The sequence below is a fragment of the Rhineura floridana genome, chromosome 12, assembly GCF_030035675.1.
Source record: "Rhineura floridana isolate rRhiFlo1 chromosome 12, rRhiFlo1.hap2, whole genome shotgun sequence".
Taxonomy (NCBI): domain Eukaryota; kingdom Metazoa; phylum Chordata; class Lepidosauria; order Squamata; family Rhineuridae; genus Rhineura; species Rhineura floridana.
Genome location: NC_084491.1, coordinates 16,617,074 through 16,636,716, shown reverse-complemented (window position 1 = coordinate 16,636,716; position 19,643 = coordinate 16,617,074). Strand labels below are relative to the sequence as shown.

At 38.0% G+C, this 19,643-nt stretch overlaps 1 protein-coding gene across 1 annotated transcript in view; it reads right to left on the bottom strand.

Moving 5' to 3' along the window:
* Window positions 1-1,936: 1,936 nt before the first annotated feature.
* BNIP3L (BCL2 interacting protein 3 like) overlaps window positions 1,937-19,643 on the bottom strand; it is a 32,456-nt gene continuing 14,749 nt past the window's right edge. Inside the window, exons 2-6 of the mRNA XM_061592880.1 lie at window positions 13,597-13,777; window positions 9,245-9,317; window positions 6,850-6,953; window positions 5,628-5,777; window positions 1,937-4,546 (exon numbers count right to left, since the gene is read on the bottom strand). Coding sequence (XP_061448864.1) covers window positions 4,498-4,546; window positions 5,628-5,777; window positions 6,850-6,953; window positions 9,245-9,317; window positions 13,597-13,777 — 557 coding nt within the window. The 3' untranslated portion in view covers window positions 1,937-4,497. The remainder of the gene's footprint in view (window positions 4,547-5,627; window positions 5,778-6,849; window positions 6,954-9,244; window positions 9,318-13,596; window positions 13,778-19,643) is intronic.

Below are 19,643 nucleotides of genomic sequence, written 5' to 3'. Positions count from 1 at the left end.
CACTATTTTCCACCGAGAGTGCCCTGAAGCAATGCAACATCCTGGGTTTTCTGTGGACAAAATGACCTCAGGGGGAGGCTGCCAAAATCAGTTGTTGCAACTGGAAAAAATACAAGCCACTCTGAATAAGTGTTAAATTGACACAAAAGGTATATAGAAAATGCACCCATTCACCACTCGTGGCATTTTTTTCACAAATAAAACTTGAGGCAAAGGTGGTTGTTTTTCATTAATTACGAAACATGATAGAAACCATCATAGAATTGAGGTCTACAGATTAGGGTCCCTTGAAACAAACTGAAGAGCCCCAGCATTGACCTTTAAGAACAAGGGCCACAAAGCTAGAAAACATGAATTATCTTCTAAAAGGATGTGCTTTTCTGCAATCCCAACCTCACTCCAGCTTTGTGGTAGTAAAAGCATCACCTGACCTCTCACCAGACATCTCTCTCTGATGCTGATAAGGAAGTCAGATATTCTAAGGAGGAAATTACTCAGCCTCCTTGACATGCCCCATGGCTGACGAAGAACTAATGGGGTGCTAGCAACAATTGTCCTGGAACATTTTATGGGTACATTTCTAGTTCTCATCTTGGAAGGGCAAAAGCCAGCTTGCTACTCCGCCAGGAGCTAAATCAGGACAGATAAATCTAGAAAAAACAGCCAAGAGTCACAGGGCTGCTGATTGCTCCAGAAGAATGTGAAGCAAGAGCTCATGCCCTTGCTGAATACCTTGCCAGGCATTTTACTGGTCTGTGTTGGAAATTGCCAATGAACCAGTGGTTCTGAGGATGACATCAATAGTACCAAGTGACTCAAACACAATTGGAGAAGGCAAGGAAACTTTTTTGGCCAGTGCCAACATGTCTCTAATCATGGAAAGGGCCATAACTGGGAACAACACATGCTTTGAATAAAATTTTAGATTCAGACCCTTGTACCTCTTCTTAAAGCAAGGGTGGGGAACCTGTGTCTGTCCAACTGTTGCTTAACTACTAGTCCCATCTTCCCTGCCCATTGGTCATGCTTGCTGGAGCTGATAGAACTTGTTCAGCAAGAGGCTGGAGGAACAAAGGCTCTCCATGCTGCCTTAAAGGATCTCAGGTGGTAGAAAAAGTTTCTGCTTGAACACCACTCATAGACAATACCGGTCTAGAAAGATCAATGCTGTAAGGTTGCTTCATCTATTCACATATGTGATATCGATACTGAACTGAGCATCTTGCCTTCAAGCTGAACATATTCCATGGAGGTCCCCTTGTATCATTGAAGGCTAGATAAGGAATTGATCTCTTCCTGAACGGACAGTGGTTTTAAAAACTGTAGAGGATAGCCACACATTACAGTGTGGTTTTCTTATATGTCTGTAAATCTTTTACTTTCATTTTATCAGCATAACAATGAAAGTATACTGTGAACATTTTGGACTTGAAATTGACAGACCTGCATGCTTTAAGTACTTGAGCAAAATTCTGAATGAGGATACAAAGTCACTTCAACTACACGTGAAAGTTAATTTTAATAACATTTGGAAGCATCTTTGCTATGTGAATATAAACAAGCAACAAGGTGAGAATATTTAATCTGAATAGCTTCCAAACAGATCATGGTAAAAGACCTGCTTTAGTTAGAATAACTGGTGATGTTTCACAGATTCTGGAGCAGCAAACCTGGATTTGCAGTAAAGTATACACTGAAAGAGGTGCAGCCAATCCCTGCACAGATATATACACATAATACACATGCTTACAGGCCTGTGTTTATCACATTAACCATTCACATGTTTAGATGTACCTAATTAATATTGGGTGCACATCTAAAAAGTGTAGTATGGGAAGAGGCCCTAACAATTTATCAAATGGGTAGAATGATCACTTACCCAAAAATATGTTCTGGAAAAAAGTAATTGGCAAGAAGCAACCAGCAGAAACTCAAGTTTTCTGACAGCTTTAATGGCACAAAATTCTTATAGCTACAACTCATACAAGTACTGTAAACTGTATTATAATAATGTTACAAAGTGCTAACTAACTAAATATTACGAGTGCGTAATCACTTTGGCTCAGTTAACTCCAATAATTTCAGCAATGTGTCTCTTTTTTTAAAAAAACAAAACAAAAGTCCAGAGTTTTTCAGTTTTCACTTTTAAAAAACAGTAAATAGATGTATTGTTTTATTAGTGTTGCAGTTCAGCCTGCTGCCTTTTCTTTAATGTGCGAGTTTATGCATTTCTGCTTGATCCTATGTATAAATATTTCAAATCCTGTTTTTTAATTATCACTTCTAAAACAAGGCCTGCATCCCCCCCCAACTGTAAACAGGTAAAGCTATTTAACAATGTTTAAATTAACAAAGCTTTATAGATGATACCTCTTTTCAAATTATAACAATCTGGTCCATTTCATAGGAGAACAAAAAGTCACGGCCTTTCAAGCTTATAGTTGGTTATCAATAAAAATACTGCTTCGTATCATTACATGACAAGTCCAACAGCAATCAGGTATTCAAATGCCAACTGTATTTTTCCACCAGCAATTTCCATCTTACAGCTGCTTGAGAAATATTAGGGAAGGTGTTTAGTCCCAAGATGTAGCTACACTAATTTATCACACAGCATTCTGCAGATCGATTATCATGTAATTTAGAAAGGAGTGAAGCTTTATTTTTGTTTTAAAACAAACATGGTCCCAATTTCATATTCATTATGCCATATTGTAATTGTGTTACAAAGTAGGGTACAATAATCGGTGTTGAAAGTATTGTCAGACTTTTAACCCTACCCAGGTTTGTCATGGGTGGATGTTACTTGTTTTAAACTCATTATTATATTTTAATCACTTCAAAATATCCCAATATCCACACAGGAAATAAATATATAGTTGCAAGTAATACAAGTGGTATAATTCAAAGCTGAAGGGGGAGGCTGATGTTATCACAGAATCACACAAAAAATTAAGCCTTTAAGTGTTACAGAAACAAAGACTGAAACAAATATCAAACACTTTAGGAATGGATTTCATGTTTATTCACTCTGCTTCATGAAGCTCACCTATTTTCACCGGCATTAGCCACCAGGCTTGCACAGCCAACTCTGAGGTCTGTTGCAAAGAAAAAAACAGAGTACCTGCTTCCACAGGTTCACCAACGTGTATTTTATGTATGTGTTTTGCTGTCAGTCTAATACATTCTATTTCAATGGAATTTTACTAGTTTTAAAATTAATAATGGCTTCCTAAATATGCAGTATTAAAGTCTATCATTTATATATATATTGATATAAAACATAGTATTGTATCCTTCAGAATCATGCTACATGTTCCAAAATCCAATACAAATCTACTTATGGACATCTGTTTGCCCACACATTTTGAAACAATTTGGAACTAAGCTTCACATTTTGGAAAAAAAGTGTATCTGAAGGAGGACAAGGCTGAGTGTTCCCATTAGCAAGATTCCTACTTAGCTACACAAGATATCACTAATGACCTGAGGATTTCAGGTACTGCCAAGGGACAATAAACCATGGGAAATGGGAGTATTGAAAGTCAACCACAGAAGACAGGTCAGAGCTTCATAAATTGTGTTTTACACAACTGCAAGACTGTTTCCCGGTAGGATGTCTCAAAAGTAGCTGCTGAAACAACCATCTCTTTGTAAATTGAAAGTGGTCCCATAACAAGTAAAATCTCCTTTTACATGGAGTCTAAATACTTCAAAAATACTGCAAGTTAAACTACTTTTAAAAGGGAAACTTTCATTAAATAAAATGCTAAGGAATACTAAAAGCTTCTTCACATGCAAATAATGCAGTTCTTTTAAAAAATAATTTCTAGATGGTGGACAGTTTTTTCCTACTAGAAATAAACTCACTACTTCATAGAAAAGACAAGATAATGACAGTTATTCAGTATTAAAAGTTGCTGATGAATCAATTTTTATCCTGCTTTGATTTTTGTGCAGTTTTTGCCTCCTGAAAGCTAAAAACATTAGTCAAGAAAATTGTAAAATAAGCTACACTTAAAAATAAAACTGCCAATGATTTTAAGTTTGTTTTACAACCAACTTCAGTTAATTCTCAGTTTCTTTTTAAAGACTGGAAGTTATTATACTCAACAGTTCAATCATGCACTGTGCAAATTATTTCTTGCTGTAGTAAAGAGGAGGCAACAACATCAATGATAAAATTATAATTTGCTGGTGGCATTTGCACTGAAAGAAGCCCTTGCAACGTATAGGTCATTGTAAACTCTGTTAGGCAACTCTGATGTGTCTTGCAGGATGTAGAGGAAGGCTAAGGAATTGGAGGAGACTAGTGAGATACCTCCACAGAGTTCCAATACAATACTGAATTCCAAGAGTTACTGGAACCTGGATATGTAACGATATGGAGGCTGGGAAGGGGTCATGCTTAGAATTGTCTCAAGTTCAAGATGTACTAGTGTGACATTAACATCTTCACAGATTACAAGGATTTCCAGGGTTTGTGCACCACTTCTTTCAATAAGTGCTAGCTGAAGGTGTGGTTAGTCGTTTTCCAATGTAGATACTGAAATGAAGCATAAAGCAAAGCATGTTATCTTAGAAATTCTCTCTGTTCATACAGGATTTTTCAGCTTTTTCAAGAGAATCTATTCACACAGCAAGATTAACATCCACCAATCACACAAATAAATTAATGTAGTTTAATATTCATACAACTCACTGTAATGGAGAGAACACATCTTGTGTGGACAGGGCGGACAACAGAGAGCAGATTATCATTTATAATTGCCCCCCTTCCCAAGTTTATAGCTATGCAAAGCCCTTGCTGGTACCTTTCAAACTATGCTTTCAAAGAAAAAAATATTGGGAAAGATAAAACTCAGTCCTTTGGTCCAGTGACTTTCAAGCAACTGAAAGGTACCAAATCATACTGAAATTTGGCAACAGCCTTTCAAACAACTATGACCCAATGCCCACAAGATTCTATAAGCTGTCCAATTACTAGCAATAAATATTTGAGGCATGTAGGAAGCAAAGGAGGGTTGTATGTGTCTCTGCAACTCCATCCTACTTCTCCCCTCCCCACAAAAATCCACAAGACAAGCCCGCCGGTTTTGTTCCTTCAGCCAAAGTCTTTAAGCAGTTTATTTCAGTAGCATGGCACTAAAGCAATGCCACCTACAGAGCCAACTCACAAGAGATCCAAATAATCAAGATGCTTTATAATTATTACAGAAGAGTAACGATAGATTTTCAGTTGTAATTTAAGAGCGAATAAAAGTTGTTCACATAAAAGAATATTATGAAAAATATCTGCAGTGGTTTTGTTTTTTCAATCACTGTGGACTTTATAACACTGTTCTCATTCTGGCTGATCAAACAAACAGCTTGTGTTATAATACTGCTACATAGGACTTTTCTACGTATCCACAGTGGAATCACTACTGGGTTATTCTCACAACTGTTGAAAATAATTTAGGAGTATAAATCCCCCAAAGTTCCCAAAAATATTCCCCTCGCTGCCCAGTAATCATTCATAAATTGCTTCCATAAAACATCCCAAAGCAATTTAGCAATAAAAATGTATCTAATTACAATTTCTAATCCAATGTAGATAAAAACTAAACACATGTGCTAGCACTTACCCTAGTCCCAAAGCCAAAACATGAGATATGAACAAAGATGGAATGAAAACCTTTAGAAATTCAGCCGAGAAAATGCCACCTTTCTTCATGGCTCCACTCTTCCTCATACTTAAAGATACTGCTCTTTTAGGATGTCTGAAGTGAAACTCCCTAAAGAAAAAGAAACGGATGGCATTTAATAGAATGTACTGAACTCAGATATTTAAAAAAGCACATCAGACAGCAATCTCAAAATTCAAGAGCTTGGCAGCTTAAGACTTCTCACTCAGATTGAAAGGACACAGGAGCAGTAGCTGAAGAGACAGGGAGGCCTGAAAGAACATTCCTTTTTCAGACTGTTGAAGACAGAGTATTCGTACTAGGAGTAGACCCACTGAAATTAATGAACCCAAGTTAGTCATTTATTTTATTTATATCCCGTCCTCCCTTAACTTCTTAACTTCAATGGGTTTACTCTGAGTAAGAGTAGGATTGAATACCACCCATTGATATACACCGCCTACTTTTAATGTACACACTAGGGGCTCCCTGCATTTAAGGCTCCTGGAGCCACCTAGCATTCTTGAAAATCAAGTCAGCATTAGCTTACTGTTACATGTAAAAGAAACCAAGGAACTTTACTTATTCAATGACACATTAGCAAGCCATGATCAATGTCATAAGCCTTGTTAAAGTACTTCAACAACAAGTAAAAACCATGCTCCCGCTACACATACATGAGAAGATTGGGATGCAGAGGTCCACAGGAGTCAAACAGAACCCTCCCTTATCCCTCCATTGTGTTGCTGCTGCACAAGCCAGTTCCTTTAAAAATATACTTCTACACAGCAGGGCAATTTAATGCAAAAAGAGCTACTCTCAAGCCTCCCTCCTCTCCAGAATCCCCAAGTGCAGTTTTATGCTAGCTTCCGAGCGCATGCCAGGTCTGGATCAGTGAACAAGTTGCTGGATATTTTATGCGACGCATATATGCATAGCAAGTAAATTGCCTTGCTACATCATGGCTTACCCGCAAGCGCCATAGAGAGGGAAGTAGGACTGCAGCCCATACTTTTAAGGCAAAATGATGAAGTACAGAATATATTTCGTTTCCCAAATAAGAACACTAGCCTTAAGAGCACTTTTTACAATAACCCTTTTTTGAAAATGATGCTCTATATTCTGATGCAACAGTAATTCCTTTTGAGCAAAGGACTGCTGATTAGTAAAGATTTCAGCTCACTTAGGAGGAATGTTTTCAGGCCTACTTGACCAGTCCGATACCCAGTCAGCACTTTTCTTCAAAACTTCCACCTCCTTCTCTCCATCTAAGGCTTCCTCTTCAGACTGAAAAATCAATTAATTAATTATTAAATTTATATCCCACCCTTTCTTCCAGGAGCCCGGGGCGGCAAACAAAAACACTAAAAACACCTTTAAAACATCTTAAAAGACTTTAAAATATATTAAAACATCTTTAAAAACATCTTAAAAAGCAATTCCAACACATACAGGGAACACACTTCATTAATTTGAGTAAGTTAAGATTAAGTGTAATTACAGGATGTTTCGAAGATTTATTTCAACTTTCTTTTTATCTTAAATAGGAAATATATTTGCTCATATTTTATGTTTGTGTCAATATGCATTTTATATGCATTGTTTGTAATGGCCTATGGCTATCGTTTCATAATTCACTAGCTCAATTGCTCCTTGTATTTATTGCCAAACATTGACAGGGAAAGGAGCAAATGATCAGTTCTGACACTCTTGTGAACCTAGGTACATGACAAAGTGACAAAAGGGCAACAACTAAAACAGACTTAATTTGCACCAGTTTTTATCACGTATTTAGGGGGTATTCTCTGTGGCAGTCCCTATGTTGTTCAATTCCCTTCTCACAGACATGTGCCTGGTACTTTCATTAGTTAGCTTTCGTCATATGATGAAGATGCACCTCTTTATTCCAGCCTTTGACACCTGATATATATTTATATACAGTATATATTTAAGAGCCACCCTATTCTACAAATTATAAATTGTTTTAACTGATTTTTTATTGTAGTTTTACATTGTTGTAACCCATCCTGGGACTTTGTGGTGAAGGGTGGGTAAGAAATGTAATAATGATGATAATACTGTAGTTTAGTCACACAGCCCAAGGCTAGCCCCATATCTAAAGACCTTTTTTAAAATTAAGGATTTAAGAAAGCATCACTATGATACATTGAAATATTTTATAAAAGGCTTGATGACTGAGCATCGTCTGAAATTAACAACTACTTTACTATGGAGTAACACCCTGAAGATCTTGAAATCCCAGCTAGCAGTTCAGTGTAATTTGAATGATCAGGTCTCTCAGGAGTATGTAATTACATAAATAAAAGCCTTCAGGCAACTTCCCACAGCACACTCCCCAAAATGGGGAACATTTGAAACGCACAGGCGAAATCAAAATTCATTTTCTAAAATGTTATGTTATGTTAATGTTTATTTATACCCCGCCTTTCGGCTGCAAGGCCCTCAAGGCGGCTTACAGAAAAAGTAAACACAAATATAAAAATACATCAACAAGGCAATACATCAATAAAGCAATACATCAATAAGCAATACATTGTACAAAAAATTAAATTAAATAGCAAATAACATTATATTAAGAAAAAAAATATCCAGGAAAGGCATTCTGTCTTGCCTGAACTTACAACTATTTCAGGGAGCGGTACACCAATCCGGAACAGCGACGGCCTGTGGCTCAGGCCAAGAGTAGTACAGCTTAATGCTGAAGGTCATCGTCTGCATGCCCTGGCCCATGACGACGATGACAATGGCGCTGGTAGAGTGGAAGCAGGGCCGACCAACTGGTCTGGCCCATGGGCCCTCCATGTTATATCAAAATCCATGTTATATCATAATGATCAAGGTTTCTAAATAAATATTTTTATCTAGACCAGGTGTAAGGAACTAGATATGACCAGTGGACCGAATCCTGACCTCCTCCAACCCTTATAAGCCATCTTCACAGGTGTGTGGCCCCACCCACCTTCAATCACCTGATGTAGTGGGGAGTGTTTTCCTTTGTCTGAGCTGTTTGAAATTAAACTGCATGGGTAAAAACTCAGTTCCACACTTGGTATCATATACCAGGTGTAGGACAGGTGGGTGTGGCTTGGGGAAAACAGCTTTGCAGGCCAAATTAAGACCCCTGCTGGGCCTAATTATGCCTAAGAGCCAAAGGTTCCCCACTGCTGATTTAAAGCAAAATTATTGCTTTAAGGAGAATAAGCAAGAATATATTTGAAGCAGCATCTCAGATGCTTAGCCACTGACAAGGTCTTACAATTAGACAAAAACTGTTAGAGGAAAATAAGAATTTCTTTTTTAAAATACAAACTGAATGCATAATGGAATTGCCACTTCATGATTCACAAACCAGAAATGCAGATTATTACATTTTCAAGGTGAAATTGAATGAAAACTCACTGCTAGAAGACTGTTTAAAACTATGCTATACTAATCCACTTGAAGATTGCTGCTCCTACTTCTCTGTAGAAGATACGGTTAAATATTTTGACTTCAATCACTCTTTATCAACATTTTCATCTCAAATAATATCATAAGTAAGTAGTAGAAAAAAATACCTGAGAACTATTGTCTTTACTTGTGTGCATCTCCACATCAAACATTATCTGTCCATCTTCTTGAGGAGAAGGGCTAGAAGAAAAAGGTAGATATTATTGCCATGAAACTTTATAAAGATTATCTGCACTTGAAGGTACAGTATGTAATCTGTGTAGAGGTGTAATTGCATTACTGCAGGAGAATTGTTTAATGGAATGCGCTTGTGGGAAAGCAGTCTCCATAACCGTAAAGAATGAGGGGTACTGATGGAAGCAAAATCACCTTTCCTAAAAATAAGATGGACAATAGAAACAAGAGCAATAAAAAAAGGAGAACATACCCTTGGGGAACCTATATCAAGGGCCAGGTCACACCAGGGTATCCAGACAACATGTGTGCTGATTGCTGCTTATTGTTGTAGATAGGGCAGCAAAAGATGCTAAGGACAGCTCCATTTTTAGAATAATATAAGACACTCAAGTAGATCTTGGACAAGATCCTACTAGCATGCCTTCTTGTACACATTTGGGAAACAAACAACTCCATGATGCTTAGATAAACACAGAGCTCACTTGAGACAAACACACATTGATTAAAATGCAAAGATAATATGGTTACCACAGAGTGTCTACCAGCTTGCCTGTATATATTAGACTTTTATAGTTAAAAGGTGAAATCCTATACACAATTTCCTTGGAACAACTATCACTGAACTCAATGAGACTTATTTCTGTACTCTAAATTCCCCTGAGAGATATAAAGTTAGTACATTTGAAATTAGGATAAATGATTAATGAATGGCCTGCAGTTATACTGGATTCAACTTCAGAAGTTAAAAATTTGAAGAGCCTGATTTTTTTGTGCTTCCTTAGTGGCAAAAACCCAAAATAAAGCACACGTATGTTCAAGGCTGATAAGAGCAGCAAAACAAAACAAAACAGTCCACGCTGCTGCCCAGAGAACTCCAACTTGTCTCTGTTCGTGCCCCTCTTCCTGCCCATCCTTTTTACAGGATTATTCCCCTTTACAGTAGTTGATTTCCTCCTCTCCCCAGCTACTACTTCCAGGAAGGAAGAAGGGCCACACCCATTTCTGAAATTCAGTGGCCAGCCAGCTCTTCTCCCTAGTAAGCCCTAGTAATACTAGCTCTGCCATAACATGCTGACACAAACTCATATGTCAGGGTTTTTTTTAAAAGAAGTCATCGTTAACTTTATTTAAATAATTAACTAGTAGATAAAAATTAAGTACTAGGGCAATACAGTAGGGCCCCGCTTTTCGGCATTCTGCTAATATGGCGGCGCCAGCGGGGTGAACAGCTGTAGCGCGGGAAGCTCCAGCCGCTGCACTCCAGCTGACAGCAATCAGCTGTAGTGCACGAGCTCCCTGTGCTATAGCTGAACACTCTGATGAGCTACAGCACGCAATCAGCTGTAGCGTGGGGAGCTCGACTGCCGGGCACGCTACAGCTGATCGCTGTCAGCTGGAGCATGGCAGCTGGAATACAGCAGGGCCCCACTTTTCGGCAGGGCCCTGGAATGTAACCTGCCATATGAGTGGGGCCCTACTGTATGACATATCTAAAAGATTAGTTACCTTATGATCTCTTTCAGAACACACTTCTAAATGTTTCTAAAATTTGATAACTGTAAAATGGAAGTGTATTTTAACATTATCAGAAAAAGTAAAGCTATGCCCCAGTGGAAAAAGAGTGGAGGAAGCGACTTCCGGGAAGGGTGACTTCGCTTGTGCCTGCTTTTGGGACGGGCTCCCGCCTCAAAAGAAGCTTATTCAGATATAAATCAGTCAGAACATTTTTTTTTTTTGACTGATGAAATTTCTCCCGGGCAGGGAGAAACGTAGAGATCAACCTCAAAGCCTGTTTTTGTTGGGAGGACTGGATTTCATTAATTTATGAGATAAGGTCCAGCCAACAATGCCGGACGGACTTTCTAACAAGCTCTATCTGCTTAAGCGATACGTTTATCTTTTCTTCAAAGAGAGAACGGACTAACAGGCAAGCACCCTTCTTTCTATTATTTTTTTTTACTTGGTTGAAATTGTTGCAGCAAAAGGAGATTTGTCAGATTGATCGGCTTTGGACAACTTCTGGGTGAGATATAGCTCTTCTCTGTTATTCACGAAATTAACAGCTTATCTCTGTTTCTGTCGCAAAAAGCTGTCCTGGAAGTGCATTCTAAAGATAATAAACAGAAGAGGGATTTCTATTCCTGATTTCTATTCCGAGGAATATTATATTGTCTGGGACTATTCTCTTTTTGGTCTATTTTATTTTGACGAATCTGCTTCTTCACGACGCCACTAACTGTTTTGATGCTGGGAACTAAATTTGTTTTGCATTCTTGCACAAGAGAGATAAGGCAGGTTGCTCTGTTTATACTGTGATGTCATCAAGCCTGGAATATTAACCCAATTGTTGCTGAAATAAGAAGTGGTTCTTATTTATTTTTGTTTTGCTTTGTTTTTGTGGTTTTAAAAATGGCAATCAAGAAAGTGGCTGAGAATCTGGAAGTAATTATGTTTCAGAAAATAATGGATGAGATTGAGATAACGAAACAAACCCTGCGACAGGGTAGTAAGGAGCTGAAAATTGAACTGAGCAAAATGACGCAGGAGCTTAAAGAAATAGGGGACCCTGTGAGAGAGGAGAATGAGATCAGAGATGAGAAAAGAAAAAATAAAGGGAAGATACAAGCCCTGGAGATTGGAACAAATGTGGAATTGGAAAAAGATCTGGAGTTTATGGATTTTAGAAATAAAATCTACTGTTTGGAATTTAACGTTATCTCTGAAGAAATTAATGAAGATATTAGAGATAAAGTTATCAATGGCTTGGATAATCTTCTGGACTGGAATGACGTGATGGAGCTTGATATAGAGAAAATCTATGGAATTAACTGCAGCCATGTGACAATGGAAAAACTCTCAAGAGATGAGCCAGTGCATTTTGTAAAAAAGAAGAACACAGATATGACTTTACAACAATATTTCAGCAACTTATTCAGAATTGATGGCAAGAAAATATTTGGGATAGAGGAAATTCCCATCAGACTCTTATTATATGACTATGGCTACAACAGCAAGATTATTATGGAATACTGATAATGGAAGATTGGACACTGAAATTACTGGACTTAACAGGACTATTGAAGATGGAAGATGGAACTAATAGGGATAATGGAATAATGGCTATTGAAATTATTGGACCTAACAGATTCTGATGAGATGGATTAATCGAAATGTTTATTTGGACTATGGTTATGACAATAAGATTATTATAATTATTAACGAGATGGATTAATCGACATGTTTATTTGGAGAAAAATTGATAGATATATTTCTTAAAGAATTGAAACCTCTCTTTGACTTTTTGTGGAAAGAATAAAGTAATGTTTATGAGATTTGATGATTAATTAAGATAACTACTGGAGGAAAGTGATTTTATAATATGATTTAAGAGACAGGATTGTTATATATTGTAGACCTATAACTGATTGGATATGTGACAAATGGGAAGTCAACATTTTATTTTATTTTATTTTTTTGTTTAATCATTTTTGTTTTGTTTTTTGTCTTTGAATGTTTTATGATTTTGTTTTCTATGTTTTATGAAAATTTGAATAAAAATTATTGTAAAAAAAAAGAAAAAGAGTGGAGGAAGCAATTATAACAGGACATTTTGATTTAAAAGAATAATTACAAACATACTATGAAGAGATATGGCATGGTATGGACTTCTACTAGGTTGCCAAGACAATTCAACAGATTTGGTAGATGAGTTGCGTTTCACACCTTATTTGAAAACAAGTAAATGTTTCTCCAGGTCAGACTGACTGGTAACTACAGTGTTTTTATTAGCACAAGGGGACAAGGGCAATTTAGGGCATGGATGTGACTTAACACAAAGAACCTGTCTCAAGATAAAGAGATGAAGTATTTCAGCAACTTGGCTTACTGCCAGTTTTGGGTCAAGAAGTTTACAATATATGCTACTTTTTTTTTTTAAAGCAGCTTAAAGTTGATCTTGAAATGTAGATTTGCAGGGATAGCATCTGGGTACAACTTTTCCAGCCCAGGTATGTGCAACTTTTCCAGTCCTTCAGAATTGCATCTAAGTAACTCTTTAAATAACTGTAGACTGACGGCTCCAGAAATCAATGGGAAAGTTATTTAACATTTGAATTTCACCCCATAGAAGGTATTGGCAAAATATTATTCATCCAGAAATAAATGCATATAGGAAAAAAAGAAATCCATTCCATTTATATCAAGATTAGGAAATGAACTGACAGCACTTAGTACAAGGAAAAGCAATCTATTCCAAAGAATATGTTAGAGCTTGAATCCTTACCTGTCACAGTGAGAACTACCTCTTGAACTGCTCTGTCCAGACTCATGTTGAGCATCTAGAAGTATCTTCTCCATGTCTCCATTGTGAATGGAAGATGAAGAAGGAACATGCTCCAGACCCCCATTTTTCGCATTGCCATTGTCGTTGCTGTTGCCATTCATCTGCAGCTCTACCCAAGAGCCTGTTAAACAGTCAGATGTTTCATGAGAAAGTGCAAAACCAAAACCCAGCATAAGGTTTATCACTTACTTGCAGAAATATGTAGTCATGCCAAATTTAGATGAGGAAAATATCCAGACAGCAAAGACTATTTCCCCATTTATCCACAGAGCAACATTTTGAATGGTTTCTTAAAAGCCAGTAATTTAAACACTCTGAATTAGCTACATGTCAGTAACTGCTCATATAGCTGGTCTACCTGTGTGATCAGTAATGATGGAAATGCTGCTGCTGTGTCCCATCCATGAGTGCGTTTCTATGAGTGGGATGCACCAGAAATGCAAGAAGCTCCTTCTTACAGAAATTGCTACTATATCTTAATGAGTATGCTTGGAGCTGACGGAATGGAATTATGTCTCATTTGCTTATATTAAATCATTCTGCACAATTCTGTCAGTCCCTTGTTCTTTCCCTCGGCTCAGACATGGGCTTCTATTTTGGGGAAGTTGGAAGTAGTCTGGATTGACAGGCAGTTTCCCAGCTTTCAAGAACTTAGAAACACAGCATACATGCCCTGATCCTTCCCGTAGTGTCTTTTGCTACCTCAAGTGTAGAACAAGGACAAAATGTCCAAATTGTGCTTTTAAACAGATAACCTATGTATCCACTCTATAGCTAATACTCAGCAAGTACATCTGATACTGAAAGTAGTAGTCCTTTGTCTTGACATGTAGTACTAGGTCACATTCACACCAACAACTAAAACAACTTAAAAACAAAATGTGTTTTCAAAGGATGTGGACACAAAATTAGTGCAGATGTTCATCTTTGTCATAAATATATCCAACACATGAACTGTAGAGAAGGGGGGGGAGTGTCTTCTTTTTAAGAAGGCACAAACTGTACAATGTTTTCTAGTTTCTTTCTTATACATATAGAATGTTAAGAATTAATTTGCTCTCACTGAGGGTCAAAGCAATAAAACAAAACTCACACCACCACTTCCCTATTTATTATACAAGAACAACAGTGATCTATTACTGTGAGGATGAAGGAATTAAGGACTGTAATACACTTTTGTTCCAATGGCCTTGTTACAGATGAGGACCTAGGCAGGCAGACAGTTAAAAGTGCATTACCATAGATGGTGGCTAATTAACCGGAAATTATGGCACAGCTCAGACATAACAATATTGGTTTAATAAATCATTATTAGAAGAAGAACAAGCATTGTGCTGTGTCAATGCACTCCTTCGCACCACAATTAAAGAGTGCTAGGATTTGCTAAATCAAAGTTTCCTTTTACATCCAAATGTATTGATTGTCATGCTTTTCAAAGTTCAAAGTAGATTAAACTTTCTTGCTTATACCATAAATGCATCTGCCAGCACCCCAGGTAGGCAGCTGTGGACTCGCCTCTACCTTCTCCTCTGTCAGCAGGTGCAGGAGCTAGACAAAGGCAAGGGGTTTTTGACAGGATCGATCAGCCCAGCCCTTGCAGTAACACAGCTGCGTCTATACTATAGGGCCAACTAGTATAAAAATAGGCTGGAAGAGCAAGGAAGGGCTCTTCTTTAGGGACTCAGCCAAGGGTGAGATAAGAAGAGAGACAACAGCTCAGGAATATGGAGGAGGTGGTTGTCCCCCTTGGCTCGTCGTCACACCCACCCGCTCTTCACCTAGAAAGACATTGGGGCAAGAGGAGGAACAGCATCAGAGTGGATCCCCAGGCTTTATGAGAGCTGGTCAAGGGTGTAGCCAGTGGCTGACCGTGGAGCAGGGCTTGAGGAGGAAGGAGCAGGTCCACTGGATAAGCAAGGGATGCTGTCCACTAGAAGACCAGAAGGTGGCTAAAAGTGGGGCAACTGCTGGGCTGGGTTGCAGAGGCTCTCTACCCTGAAGGGGGCTGGAAAACACGGACTTGAGAAAACACGCCTGAGAACAGCGGAGGGGGAGGGGAACCCATAAAGAGAAACGGGTCTCCAAGGATGGCTAGGAGCCAGGCCCCCAACTGTATAGCACATCCAATAAAAGAACAATTCTAGACAGCAACTGGGGTTTGGTGTCTTTTTTGATGGAAACCAGAATGGACTGTAGGTGCTTCAGTGTGCCCCTTCCCCCAGAACCCACCACAGCATCAATTTACCATGTACCAATGTAACATATGAGAGCATTGGTCAGGGGTCTGATTACTTTTGTAAGGCACTGTAGTTTATAAAATCTGCTTTATGCATAAGAGCCAAACAGTAAAACAGGAGTAGTTTGAAACTGCCCCCCCCCTTTTTTTCTTCCATCTCCTGACTAAAGCTGTAATTTTCCTGAGAAACAACTGGAACAGACCTAGAGACAATAAAGTCTGAGCAGAGAGACAATCTGTCATGTAAACTGTCAATATGAAGTAAGAGGAAATCATATGGAGAGGTTAAGCTGACTAATTGAGAAAGAAAGACTCACCAGGAGCGTCTGATGAGAAGTAGCATAAAGCAGGTAAGACCATGGGAACATGCCTTCCCTTAGAAGTGTATAAAAGGCCAGGTTTTATAGCACTCAGGGTCCCTCAGCTCTGCTGGAGTGGGAGGGGTGTCAAAGAAAGCAGGAGAGCCATCTATTCCATCATGGCATCTGATAGGTGATATATCATGACATGTTCTTCCATGTACTTTGTACTTTGGCTCTATGGTATGACTTAAGAGTGTAACACATGACTTCATCTATTGTAACTTGTTGTAACTGAGATGTGCCTTCAGAGTCCTGTACTTTGATGTTAAATGGATATCCAGAAACTTCTTTCATGATGATTTGTATTTCTATATTTCTGTTTCTACAACGATGCCTAAGGCCACCTAGAATGCATTTTATTAGTTGTAGTGTGCAAGTTATGAATAAATAGCATATATTACAAAGGCTGTTCTGCTGTCTGAAGTCTGACTCCCAAATAGAAAATTTCTGGTACCTTCCCAAACTCAAAAATTCTTGAGTGGGGTCTCCTCTATTCTCCACCTACTCTAGACACCTGTTGATAACCTGTGAGCTTAAGTGGCCTAACGTTCGACATACAAGGACTCTATGCAGACACAGAGGAAGGGACAAAGCAAGAACCCTCGACTGCATGCATTCACTGGAAAGGAGGCTAGTCTTGCCGGTAATACCACCAACTGGCTCATCTTGAAGTTCTATTCAGTATCCTCCAGTTACATCAGCTCTGAATATGAACATGTATTATGGCTATGTATTACTCTACTAACCAAACTCCATCAGCTTTCACTTTCCATCTAAGGAGAAACACTTTCACTGACCAACCTGTTGTTTCTTATGTAACATTCTGGATGTTTATACCATATTCCTTTATTTACTCAAAAGGAACACTCACTTTATCCAAAGTCACTTACTCCCAAATCAGTGTGCACAGTATTGCTGCCTTGGTGTTCAAGTGAGCAATCTTGTTTACTATCATGGCATATATAGTATGCAAAGTGCTGGTTTTGGTGTACAAAGCCCTATACAGCTTGGGACCAGGATACCTGAAATACCATCTTACCCCTTATATATCCAGTCAATTACTGGGCATCTCTGTTATCTTTTTGACGCCTACTGAAGACCTTCCTCTTTCAACAAGACTTTTAAGTAGAGACCTTATCCCAGTCTTTGTCTGTGTTGGAATTGCTTTTTAATCCTTTTTAAAGCTTTAAAAAATATTTTAAAGCTTTTTTTAAAAAAAATATGTTTTTAAATGTTTTGTTTTAATATGTTTTTAAGGATGTTTTGTTTTAATATGTTTTTAAGGATGTTTTGTTTTAATATGTTTTTAAGGATGTTTGGTTTTAATATATTTTAAAGTCTGTTTTTTTATGATGTTTTAGAGTGTTTTTAGTGCTTATGTTTGCTGCCCGGGGAAGGGTGGGATATAAATCGAATAAACAAATAATATATATATATACACAGAGTACCAAACAGAACTCTCATTTCCATTTATTTAGTTTAGAAATGTTTATCATTTGTCTCTATTTAAAAACCTTCAAAACTACTGACAATAAGTAGTACATATGAGTAGAGATGCAAAATTTCTGGAAATTTTGAAGCCATGGAAAAAAAATTTTCTTCGTCTTTTTCTGGAAAAACCCAGACATTTTCAGAAAAATTGAAAAATGCAATATTAGCACTTTTCACAGATTGAAAGTCACTTTGTTACTTCAGGAACATAAAATGTAATTATGTACAAGCTGGCTTGGCATAAAATTAACACATTTGGTATATTAAAAGTACATTTTGTTCAAACAATTATTGCAAATTGAATTCACTTTAAATTTTTACTTTTTTTTTGTAACAAACAGAGCAACAAGCTCCTGAACTGTAAGGAACCTCTTTCATTTTGCCAGAGGCGAAAGACAATAAAAAAACACAGAAGAAACCATCAACATAATAAGAAAATTATTTATGTCTCTACTAATCCTCCACAGTGTCAAGCAGACATTAAGCACCCATTCCCATAAAAATAACTGAGAAAAAGGGGGGACCAAGATTCAATGAAATATTTTATTCATCATGCTAAAATAAACATTCCATAATCCATTTTATCTTCATTTTTCTCAATTTTTCCAATTCTTGGGGGGAAAAACCAAAAAAGTCTTCAGGAAAAAAAGAGAAAAAACCCAGTTTTTCCCAAATTTTTCTGGGCCTTCACATCTCTACATATGAGCACAATACAAAAAAAAAAAACCCTAACAAAGAATATATCAAAATATTAACGGCAGCATTAAAATCAACCCCATCAAAGCAGAGAGGAAGAAATCTAGCTGTCTTTCCCAGCAGCTATACAGTGACAGGTTTTGGGTGATGCTTACAGATAAATGCTTGCCAAGCTTCCCCCCCCCCGGAACTATTTGAAATTTGCTGAGGGTCTTGGTGAACCACTTAATGATCTTTCTACTGGGTGTGGCAACTGTAATGTGTTGCACTAGATGCTGAATTATTTTTAATTGCATTTTACGGCTTCTTTTATTTCTTATAAAATGAATTTGATTGTATTACAAACTGAGTTCCATAGAATTCAAACTGCAATACAATACAATGTAATGAAGCAATAAAAAAGCAATTAAAATCAATATGAATATTTAATGTAATGGATGTGCCATCGTCTGCCTTCAACCACTGAAGAGGAAATAACACTCCTACAATCCTTTGGAGCTCTCCCCTCTGCAGAGCGGAAAGCGATACTAAATAGACTGGACTGTTTAACCAAGCGCCTCACTGATATACAAGCGCGAGCCAGCAGCATTGAAGTAGCACCTCTGCTCACAACCTGTGAAGAAAGGGCAGGAGGCGAGGTCCATTTGGTACCCCATGAAAGACTCCCAACATCAATGTCAGCTGCAAGCTACAGGACAACCAAGGAGGCTACCTCTCCCTCCGACTCAGGGTATAATCTGAAGTATATGGATGAGGACAAGAGGGAAATTATTGAACATACTCTGGATACAAGGGCTCATGCCTGTCGGAACATCATACCCACTGTTGTTGTGAGAGAGGGAGCAACAATTCCCCGTGGTACCCAAGAAAGGGTTCATCAGGGCCCTGGCTTGCCCGCGTCCCCTCGGCTGCCTTTACACTCCTCAGCTAATGGCTGTGTATGCCCCTCGGAAGTAGCGGATGTAATATTCCCAGAATGACAATTTACAATCCTCTCATGGAATATAATGGGCTGGGATAGTAAACTTAGGGAGGATGACCTGAGTTCCTTTTTTAAAGGTTTTAAGATCGTATGCCTTCAGGAAACATGGATCCCTCATGATAAAACACTGAGCCTTAGCGGCTTCCAAGCCTTTTCTACCCCAGCAGTTAAACTTAAATCTAAAGGCGGGGCTAGTGGTGGCCTCAGCATTCTTATTTCT